Source organism: Eretmochelys imbricata, chromosome 2 (genome assembly GCF_965152235.1).
Source record: "Eretmochelys imbricata isolate rEreImb1 chromosome 2, rEreImb1.hap1, whole genome shotgun sequence".
Taxonomy (NCBI): Eukaryota; Metazoa; Chordata; order Testudines; family Cheloniidae; genus Eretmochelys; species Eretmochelys imbricata.
The window spans coordinates 238,823,253-238,835,290 of NC_135573.1; the positions used below are offsets into that span (position 1 = coordinate 238,823,253).

General features: G+C 39.0%; 1 protein-coding gene across 1 annotated transcript in view; it reads left to right on the forward strand.

The window, feature by feature from the left end:
- SVIL (supervillin) overlaps nt 1–12,038 on the forward strand; it is a 106,466-nt gene that overhangs the window by 32,204 nt on the left and 62,224 nt on the right. The window contains exons 7-10 of the mRNA XM_077808759.1: nt 3,965–4,048; nt 6,184–7,104; nt 7,442–7,612; nt 8,260–8,294. Of these exons, the coding sequence (XP_077664885.1) occupies nt 3,965–4,048; nt 6,184–7,104; nt 7,442–7,612; nt 8,260–8,294 (1,211 nt within the window). The remainder of the gene's footprint in view (nt 1–3,964; nt 4,049–6,183; nt 7,105–7,441; nt 7,613–8,259; nt 8,295–12,038) is intronic.

Genomic DNA, 12,038 nt, shown 5'->3' on the forward strand with positions numbered 1-12,038 from the left:
ATGAACTAATATAAGTGGAATGATTCGTGAGGTTTATGTAAATTTAACCAGCAATGGGAAAAGAGTATTAAAATCAAGTTAATTTGATTTAGTATATTGTATCTTCTTAATGAAGTTATTAAATTCAAATGAGAGAAGTAAAACTCCTCAGAGTCTTTAAATTCTTCCTAAATTCCTCGTGTTGTGGTATTTATGTACCTTTCAAGTAGTGTAAGGAAAGTGTCCCCTATCCCCTCCCAGTCAAAGGCTGTAGTATGAATGTCTCTTTTCGGTTTCCCTTTTCCTGCCGGTAGATGGATGCAGCCAGCTATCAATTATCCATATTCACTACACTTGTGCAATTTTGCTTATTTCCCCTTTCTGTTTCACATAGGACAGGACTGATGATAGTACAGGCAGTCCTTGACTTTGACGTTCGACTTACAACGAATGGCAGTTACGATGTTTCTGAATTGACACCCTGATTCGATTTATGACAATTGGTTTCAACTTTATGATTCTCGGTCCCACAATGGAGTATACTGTGGTTCCGAGGTACAGCATTTCAACTTTCGAAGCAATTTTCAGGAACCAATTGTGTCGTAAGTCTGAGGACTGCCTGTACTTCTAATATTTTAGAGCCTTGAAAACTCAATTTTTAAGATAGCTTCCTTTATGCATCTGCATACAGCTGTCTTTGGATACTCCACTTAAGCAAAAGTCTGAGAGGAAAAGTGCTCATCTAAGGGAGCTATCGGGAGAAAGTTGAGAAGACCGAGACTGTGTTGTTATATATGCAAATAACTGCACTGCAGACTTTTGACCGGCTATTACATTCTACTGAGATGTTTCAGGGAGCCTGGTCCAACAGAAGGTCTCAGCCGAGCACTGCACACTTCTATGTCGAGCTTTATTCAGTTAATCTAAAGATAAATCACTCCTGACTAATCCTATTACTAATAGGAATAATTAAAGTGTGAGCCCCCAGGACTCTTCCTTCTCTGGTTTATAAATCCCTGAAGCTAAAGGAGTGGACCAAATTCTAGCCCTAAAAAAGGCACAGAGATTAGACTGTCACTCTTCAAAACCAAGAACCTGTCCACTTCAATTTGAGGTTCTTGTTCTCCCCGATAATAAAGTAACCTTAGTGCATACAGCCATGAGGAGATGCTTTTAGAATAACCCTCTCTTCCATGTTTTTTACCACTTTCCAGCTCCAGAACATGTTATTTCAGCTTTCCCACCACTGTAGGATGGTGGGAAGACCAGACTATGTTCCTGGTAGAACAGCGTAAAGATCTGTTTGAGAGTAGAAAACTGGCCCTAAAAAGTAAATTATTTGTATTTACCTGAGGCTGTCTTATCTTGCCATTGTTTTGTTTCCTGTGGGTTCCCCCCTACTCTGGTCTGACTTAATCCTTTGAGTTTAAATGGACAGCAATACAAAATTGAACAGGAACGCTAAGGCTATGTCTACACTACAGCCTATGTCCGCAAAACTTATGTCGCTCGGGGGTGTGAGTATTCCACCCCCCAAACTATATAAGTTGCGCCAACATAAGCGCAGATATGTCCAATGCTATACTGGTGGGAGAGCTTCTTCCGCCGACATAGCTTCTGCTGCTCGCGGAGGTGGGTTTTTTATCCCAACGGGAGAGTTCTGTCCCATCAGCATAGGGCATCTTTACCACATACGCTGCAGCGCAGGGGTACAGGAACAATTTGCATAGTGGGGGTGCTGAGAGCCATTGAACCAAGCTCTGAACCAAGCTCTAAACCTGTATATGATGGAAACCATTTCAAGCCAGGGGGTGCGCAACACCCCTAGTTCCAACACCTATATTGCAGCAGTGCAACGGTGTATGCATAGACATGGCCTAACGCACACAATATTCAGAAAACTAATGTGAATGTCTTCCAGTTCAACATAATAGGCTTTAAAGAATTCAGAACTATTTTTAAGAAATACTTATAGTTGTTTCAGGAGGGTAAATAAGCTGTTGTCTCATGCAGTCTGTTCTACTAATGTTGCAATGTTGTATTCTCCATCAAGTTTGAATATGCAGGTATGACTAAAAATCAGTTTGCCTGGTGTAGAGCTTTGAAAATCAGAGTTTAAAATTTCAGTGTTCTTTTAACTTTTGTGTTCAGCTGACTTAAAATTTAAAAACAAATACAGCTTGCCTAGAACAAATATGAACATTTTGTGACTTCCTGTGTTAAGAAGGTTTGATTATTAATTCTATTTCCATCACTGAGCAGGCAAAGCCCGCACAAAGATATTCTTTGATATTGGCTGCATTTAAAAAAAATAACCTGTCATCACCTGTCAAATTATCATGCAATAACCCACATTTTTAACATGGTTTACTTACGTTTGACTGCTCTTTTCAAAGGACAAGAGATTGAATACAAATGCTCCTTGCTCATGCCCATTGTGATAAATGCCAGAATATATACTAACAAGCTAAGAGGAAGTTTCGTTGTTTCAAAGCAACCAAATCTCTGCTGGGTCAACGCCCCACGGAGTGCTTTGAAAGGCTTTTTCCACCCTTTGTGTGCAACTCTCTTTGGTGATCTTAATAAGATGAAAAACAAAAATTGTTTTAACAGTAAGGGGTAGATTTTAAATGAGAGATGGGGAGAAAGTCGTAATGGTTGAGGTTTCAGACTGAACATTATAAATAGACAGATTTATTTACAGAACCTATATATGATTTCCCTGGGATCTTTTTATCTGACCCTTATAGGAAGGCAAAATAACAGAGTTTTTAATGAGTTTAAGGCTTACTCTAAATTCTTTTCAATTTAATAAAGATCCTTTTGCCAAATTCAGCTGTTAAAGCAGTGTGTAAATCCAGAGTGACTCTACTAAATCATAAAGAGCTACTCCAGATTTACACTAGTGTAACTGAGCAGAATTTGGTCCATTATGCCTTTACATTGCATTTTGTACATAAACTTCATCATTGTCTAAAAAGGTATATGATCTTCTATGGAGGCTGGACTCTTTGTGGATATTATAGATATTGAATGCATCTGTGAAAGAGTGCAGTGGTATATCAGTTGTTTCATGAAGGGCTTTTGAAGCCTTCAGTGCTTTCAGATTTCAGTAGGCCCTCATATATTGTTTCCATTTTGGAGTCTGATGCAAAAAGTATTAGGCCAAGAATGTGTTTCTTTGCTCGTTTAGAGTATTTTAACTCTTCCCACTTTATCCTAAAAGACCGCATACTCCCCACTCAGTGGGGTGGGAGTTACTGGATCTGAACTCCCTGAAACCCGGCATATTGCTCTCAGAGGAGGGGGTTTTCTGATGTTCACTGTCCTTATGCAAGAATTTCATGTAAGCTATGGTAGTACATTCTCCTAGCTTCATTAAACTTGTGTTTATTTGAGGCTAAAGATCTTTTGGTAGACTTTAGTTCTTTAGATTGCAAATAGAAGGAATAGTCCAACAGTAATCCTATGTGCAATATAGTGCTTCTGTCCATGTAACTTACATAAAATATCAAACCAGGAAGTAACATAAAATTACTTTCTATGTAGCTTCCTAATGATGATTTAGATGTGGCTGTCCAGGTTCTGAACAATTTGGGCATGGTTAGTTAAATGAATTGACAGAATGTTTAGGCTTCTGTGTGTTTTCAGAGGGGATGGATCACTTGATCATTACCTATTCGGTTCACTCCCTCTGAAGCACCTGGCATTGGCCACTGTCAGAAGACAGGATACTGGGCTAGCTGGACCTTTGGTCTGACCAGCATGGCTGTTCTTATGTATTCTTTTGTATGTGAAGGTGGTTATTTGATAAATTATCATGCAAATTTGTTAAAGTTAGAAGTGTGCAGTGTCAGTACTTCATAAACCAAGACTTTATAATTGAGAAATTTGAAAACAGTTTTAAGATTAAGGCGGGGAGGGAATGAGTGTGCATGTATTGACGTCTTTACCAGAAAGTTATCTGAAATTCTGTTTTCTATAGTAGTACAGGGAAAGCAAAACCTGAATGGTTTCTTCAGAAAGATTCAGAAGGGGACACACCTTCACTTATCAGCTGGCCCTCCAGGTATCCTAGAATGTAGCTGTGTGGCTAATAATCGGATTATACATATTGTTATTGACTTCCCTCTCCTTCTCCTTTCCCATTCCCTCATTTAACATTTGTCTTTTATATCCTTTAACAGCAGTGAATCAGAAAATACTATTTCTGTTCAATAAACTGCTGCGGAAACTTGTTTCTCGAGCATCTGCTTTTTGTCACTTATAACTAATTGATGTTTTCATGAAGAACTAGACATGCCCCTAATGTTTTCTTCACAGCTATTATGATATTGGTCTTCGGTTAACTTCTTATCTTATCTCCAGCCTGTTCTTGGCCATTTTCCTCCCCCCACTTGTACTCTGCAAGCCAACAGATTTTTGTATTACAAAATGCTTTATGCCCTGAATGCAGGATTTGACTAAAAATAAGACTTTATCGTTTTATTTTTTAAGAATAGAGTGGGGGAGGAGGAGTAAAAATGAAGCCACTGGAAAGACAAAACAGCCAAATTCAGAGCTACAAATAGCTGCTACTCTCCAGTTTGACAGAACATCAAAAGAGTTCACAACTGGAAAAATGCTTTCTGGGGAGGAGTCTTCATTGCATTTCAGACTGTTAGTTAAACTAATTATCTGACTCTGAAAACCTCACCAGTGACTGTTCTGAGTAATTGGTGGGTGCATAATACCCTAAAAAAGCATTTTTTTTAAGCTTTGAGAATGAGCGCTCTTATTCGTGTTTTGAAGTAAGTCACTGTGAGGTGCTTTGTTTTAAAATGGACCAGTCCTCATAAGAGAGAGAAAATATTAAGCAGATGGAAAGGGTGATGTTTCAAGTAGTTGGAGATGTAATGGATTATACTAGCGCTCAAAAGCATTAGTTTATTTTTTTTTAATCTTGTTTTTATGTAAAATAAATTCTGCAAGTAGGAAAAATCTGTTGGTAGCAAGCCTTGAATTGCACTTACTTGAGGGTTGGAATATCTGTTAATTGCCACTAAATAGTTAGCTTGGACTGTACATGAGCTTTTCCCAACCTTAGGGCAAAAAAACACCTTACTGATTACTAGTTGCATGGTAGGTGTGGGGAAATAGCTTTCGATTTTAATTTTTTATATGACATTTTAAAATGTTATTCAGCTGTCTCACTGACTTGCACTTTTTGTGGTTCTAAAAATTATGCTAGAGATGTGTTACAATTATGTGGTTACGTGTAGGACAAATGCTGCCCTCAGGTGCTTATTATGCTTAGCTCCTGTTGATGTCAGTGGGAGCGAGCATCCAGAGGCAGAATATGGCTTGTATTTGTGCATGTACATCGTAAAGGTTGAACAGAATTGCTAGAAAATAAACCAAAGTGGGATAAGTTTCAGTACATTTTCAGAAATTTAGCATATTGGGATGTGGTGAAACTTTTCTTAAATGTTCATACAATGTAAGTTCTTGTACAAACCCACAAAGAGTGACAACCATACTGGGCTTCCATTTTCTACTGACATGTTTTTCATTTTTAGAGAGGCTCCTTAACATTATTTGGTTTCATTTATCAAGATAGATAAAGTTGTGTGCCACATTTGAAATGCTCCCATTTCTGAGGTTCACATGGAGATTTTGACTTGTCTATGTAACATATTCTGTAACTTTTTTTTTTTTTGAAGGGATATGGGGAGATACCAAGATGTTTGACTAATTTGTTTCAAAGTGAGCAAGGATCAGTATGTTGGCAGCTTAACAGTACATATAGCAAAAAGAGGTCAGAATTTCACACTAACGACACCCTTCCAAAAACTATATTTTTTAGAAAGCAACTCTTAATTCTCTATTTTGAACAATATGAAAATGTATTACATTCAACAAAGGAGTGGAATTGTGATTAATAGGAACCTGCTCTAAATTTGATTCCTTGCTCAGTTATCTTTCTGAAAGGTCACACATGTACTAGGTGCCTGTAAAATAATTTAAAATGTCCTTAAGTCTGGTGTTAATGCCAAGATTTTAACATGGGGAGGTTGTTTCAAAGTATATCCTTAAAATACTTAGATGCTTATCTTTTTATTTTGTTTACTATATGATGTTGCTCTCTGTTCCCACAATTGATATATGTTTTCCCCAAAACTAGTTATTGCTGGTCACAGCTTTAATCCTTTTTCTTTCTTAAAGAGTAAAAGTTAGAGAGAAACTGGTGAAAGAGGAAAGTGCTCATGGAAGCCCCGAACTTGTCACAGACCCTGTATCTCAGAAAAAATCTCATCCAGTGCCAGTTGATTACATGCCTCTTCAGTCAGAAACTTCTTCCTTTCATAGGGTTGCCACCCAGACACTCAGTTCAGTCCGCCAACCGATACATGGATATATTCAGCCTGCTGGTGTTGCTCAAACTGCCAAACTGATGGCAACAGAAGATCCAGAAAATATCTCAATTAGTAGCCTCTTATTACCAGACAATGCCAGCATCATGACAAAATCCCCACCAGCCACTGCATTGGAAAAGGAAAAAAGTAACATACTTCAGAATTATGGCTCAAAGCCTGACGAATGTCCTTTGGGGACAGAACAGCTTTTGGAAAACAGAAAACCAATTTTGCCATCTGAGGTTCTCAGGCAAGGGAAGAGCAATGAAGACCATTTTAGAGCAAGTGAATTTGACAAGGCTACTGTTCCCTCATCTCTTATAAGCAAGCTAAAGGCTAACTCATCAGAGCTTCAGAAAGAGCAAGAGTGTACTAAGCACCAGGTGTCTGAACCCCATTTTAAGACTCATGAGAACACTGAAAGGAGTGAGACCGTTATGCACATACAAAGTGGATCCATATCATATTCTGCTAAGGCGAAAGGTCAAGCTCAGGAAGTGTCTACAATGAAGCATAAACTCCTGACTCGCTCAATGTCTGATTATACTGGTTCTCCTAAGCCAGAGGCTTTAAACAGTAAGGAAACTGTTACGAGAAAGGAGATGGTGTTCCAGAGTGCTGAAGCAAATGTGTCCAATGGTGAGATTGGCATGGTTGACACAAAAGTCTCTGTTGCTCAACTCCGTAATGCCTTTCTGGAAACTATCAATGCCCACAAGAAAACTGAACTGTAGGTGACCATTTCAGAAATATTTTCGTGTGACACTTGCACGCCCTTGGCAAAATGACAAACTCAACATCAGTAGTGTTCTGCATTAAACCACACAGCTTAGCTCTCACCAGTGTGTATTGGAGGCTGAATCAGCCTGAATCTGCTCTTATGCTTCTGCTTGCTACTGCAAGTTATGATGTTGGGTAGCTGGAATGTTTGCTATACTTCTGTGCATGTTACTGTAGGAGCATGCAGAGTGATCTTTAGTGGATTGTTTTGGTGGGATGCCTATATCTGTGCTTTACTTTTCTCTTCTATTCTCTTTTCTTTGCACTTTCTATCATATGATTAAAAGTGAATCTCGATTTGAGATGTCAACATCAGGTACTGATTTGTCTGCCAATACTGAACCCGAAAGAGTGTCACGAAGGCCAAGGCGCTATTTTTCTCCTGGTGAAAGTAGGAAAACTTCTGAGAGATTTAGAACTCAACCAATCACTTCAGCAGAACGAAAGGAAACAGATAGGTAGGCATGTGCGAGACTGTATGTAGTGTTCTGGTCCACGTAAATACGAATGAGTTTAAGAAGAGAATTTTCTCACAGTAATGTTAGCAAAACCATTGTACAAAGGGTTTTGTTTCACCATAAAAATAAAAATAGTCACAGTCTTCATTTTAAGATAAGAAATGTAGTTTTTCTGACACCTGACAGTTTCATTTCTTTAAAAAATAGGATTTGCTTTAGGTATCTAGTTATAGGAATAAGTAATGAATTGTTGTAAAACACTGAAATGCAGCTATGTGATTGGTTCTCAGTAATAATAGATTTGTGTGTGTGTGTATGCAAAGTTAGGTCTTTAAAAAAAAAAATAAACCAAAACTCAACATTGTGTTAGAGGAACTGGCAGAAAATCTTAAACTACGATCTTCTATGAGTTGTACTTGAAAAAATTTTCTTTACTAGATTTAAGTTTGGCTGGAATTGCTCACTTTTCTGCTTCGTTAGAGGTTGTCCTAAATGAAAATTATTGAAACTTTGAAAGCATCCATGATTTTCCTCATTCGTAAGACATCCGGTACCCCATCTGACAATTTGAGTGGAAGATTTGTGTTTCTAGATTTTCTATCCAACTGACTTTTTTTTTTTTTTTTTTATTTGCTGATTTTTACCAGGTCCACTCTGAGTCCAGAAATGCCAGCTGCTGAGGGTAAGTCTGTCTCTTCATCCCCATTTCCGCTTGGGTAATTGTGGACTTTTTTTTCTTGAAAAAGGAGTTATATCAATATAAATATGAATCACTGAAATATGCTACTGTTCCTTGAGCTGTATCTAGAAGGGTTGATTTGCCATTCAGTGTTAGGCCCAAAAATTGCTTCTGCAACTTCCTAATGAAAATTATATTACAAAAAAGGAATTAAGCCAAACTGCTTTTTTCTGTATGTAATCAGTTGTATCTGACCAAAAGTACAGATGAGTTTATACCAGGAATAAAAATCTATTACTTCGAACCAGTGGTCTGGGACCAGTGCTTAGAAAAGCTGTACTGCTCATGGAAACACTTGTACCGGTCTAACAAAATGTTCTAGCCCAGCAAATTGCAAGATATTGGATCTTAAAGCTGCATAATTTTGAATACCATTTTGCTAATCTCTTTGCCCCATACACATACTTCAATTCTGACTGACACAAATTAAGAAGCTAGTTTCATGGCTAATCTCATGGATAGCTAAATGTAAGAGTTTGGTGTTGTGATAAAAATATTATAAAATATTCCCACTTTGAGTCCTGTTTGTGCCTTAGTTTCCCCTATATGCTGTCCTGTTCATAGGCGCCGACTGCGTGGGTGCTCCGGGGCTGGAGCACCCACGGGGAAAAAAATGGTGGGTGCTGAGCACCCACTGGCAGCCCCCCATCAGCTCCTCCTAACCCCCCCCCCCACAAGTGCCTACTGCCTGCCAGTGGGCCCCACGGATCGGTGCCACCTCCTCCCTCCCCATGCCTCCTGTCCGCCGCAAACAGCTGTTTCTCAGTGTACAGGAGGTTGCGGGGGGGGGAGAAGCGAGGACATGGTGTGCTCGAGGGAGGGGTTGGGAAGAGGTGGGGTCTCTGGGGAAGGGTTTGAATGAGGGGCGGGTCTTGGGGCAGAGCCAGGGGTCGAGTACCCTTTGGCACTTTGGAAAGTCGGCACCTGTGTGGGTAGAACATATCTGTTTGCTCTTGGGGGGAGGCTAAGACACAGGTTAATAGCATCTAACTGTCTGGGCCCTAGGCCCCATATCAGTGGAGCAGATAATGGGAAATCCAATTGCCCAGACATTGACACTTAGCAACCAACAACCCAGAGGGATATGGACTTTCCACCTCTCCTTAAGGAGGCTGAACAGCATTTCCCCAGCTTGAGAACAAAAGAATAGAGAGGTTTCAGGTGGGGGATAAGATTTGACTGCTGGAAGGAGTTGGGGAACGTGATCAGATGGAGGGAGACAGACGGAGCTTGAACCAAGTGGTTCACTACAGCTTGGCTGTGCTCTGGCCTAACCAGAATGGACTATGCTTTAGCCTTAACTTCTCTCTGCTACCTCAAGGGCTTCCTATGCTGTGTTCCAGTTAACAAATAAATCCTACTGTTTTGACCACACAGTGCAGGTGTCACTGCAAATGCTTGGCAAGGTGCATTAACCCATGAAGATTAATCCATTAATCCATGGAGATTACAGGTCTCCATCAGGGGTCTGTCTCAGTTGGACTCACTGAACGGAGCTCATGGGGTGAAGCAAGAGTGCTGAAGGCACAGAGGTCCAGTCTAAGGAGATGATGAAGCCATGTGGCTTACCCTGGAGAAAAAGTGAGATCCCTAGGGTGTCTGGCACACCAAAGGGGTTCCTCCTAGAGACTGTTCCAAAGCTGGGGCCATAGCACCAATCCTGTGGATCCATGACGGATGTCTTATTCTATTTGAAAGCTGATATTCCCTGTAGTTTTCAAGATGTGTATAGCACTGGTTTTCAGAGCTGGAGGTGGACAATGGTATCTGCTAAGCATACCAGCTGAAACTTTTTGAAGCAAGATAGTAATCAGAATGTCTTTGTCTGATTTGGAACAGGTTATACAGTAGTATTGGTATAAAGTAGGGCTGTCAAGCAATTAAAAAAATTAATCGCGATTACGTGCTCGATTAAAAAGATTAATGGAATACCATTTATTTAAATATTTTTTGATGTTTTCTACATTTTCAAATATATTGCTTTCAATTACAACACAGAATATAAAGTATATAGTGCTCACTTTATATATTTTATTACAAATATTTGCCCTGTAAAAAAACAAAACATTTTTATTTTTCTAGTCCCCTAATACAAGTACTGTAGTGCAATCTCTTGAATGTTCAATTTACAAATGTAGAATTATGTACAAAAAAACCCCTGCATTCAAAAATAAAATGTAAAACTTTAGAGCATACACATCCACTCAGTCCTACATCAGCCAATCGCTCAGATAAATAAGTCTGTTTACAATTTGCAGGAGATGCTGCTGCCTGCTTCTTGTTTACAATGTCACCTGAAAGTGAGAACAGGTGTTCCCATTGCACTGTTGTAGCCGGTGTCACAAGATATTTACGTGCCAGATGCGCTAAAGATTCATACGTCCCTTCATGCTTCAACCACTATTCCAGAGGATGTGTAAATGCTGATGGTGGGTTCTGCTTGATAATGAAGCAGTGCGCACCAGCGCATGTTCACTTTCATCATCTGTGTCGGATGCCACCAGCAGAAGGTTGATTTTCATTTTTGGTGGTTCGGGTTCTGTAGTTTCCACAGTGGAGTGTTGCTCTTTTAAGATTTCTGAAAGCTCTACACCTCATCCCTCTCGGATTTTGAAAGGCACTTCAGATTCTTAAACCTTGGGTCGAGTGCTGTAGCTATTTTTAGAAATCTCACATTGTTTACCTTCTTTGCCTTTTGTCAAATCTGCAGTGAAAGTGTTCTTAAAACGAACAACATGTGCTGGGTCATTATCCGAGACTGCTATAACATGAAATATACGGCAGAATATGAGTAAAACAGAACAGGAGACTTACAATTCTCCCCCAACTAGTTCAGTCACAAATTTAATTAACCCATTATTTTTTTAATGAGCATCATCAGATGGAAGCATGTCCTCTGGAATGGTGGCGGAAGCATGAAGAGGCATATGAATGTTTAGCATATCTGGCACATAAATACCTTGCAATGCCGCCTACAAAAGTGCCATGCGAATGCCTATTCTCACTTTCAGGTGACATTGTAAATAAGAAGCAGGCAGCAATATCTCCCATAAATGCAAACAAACTTGTTTGTCTTAGCGATTGGCTGAACGAGAGGTAGGACTGAATGGACTTGTAGGCTCTAAAGTTTCACATTGTTTTTTGTTTTTGAGTGCAGTTATGTAACAAAAAAGTCTATATTTGTAAGTTATGCTTTCATGATAAAGAGACTGCGCTACAATACTTGTATGAGGTGCATTGAAAAATATTTCTTTTATCGTTTTTACAATGCACATATTTGTAATCAAAAAGAATATAAAGTGAGCACTGTACATTTTGTATTCCATGTTGTAATAGAAATCAATATATTTGAAAAGTAGAAAAACATTCAAAAATATTTAATAAATTTCAATTGGTATTCTATTGTTTAACAGTGTGATTAATCATGATTAATTTTTTTGAGTTAATCACATGAGTTAACTGTAATGTGATTAATCGACTGCCCTAGTATAAAGCATTTGTTTCTAGGCCACAGTGAGGTGAGATATTGAACCTTAAAATGGTTACTGGTCCTTCTGACTAGCAGTGTTCTCCTGGTACATGACTAGGGCTTAATACAAAATCTAAACATGGGCCAGTATAATTTTGATTTTATTTTATATGCTTATTAGAATGACATATCTAATTAATGCTAGTATGTAAAGTAAC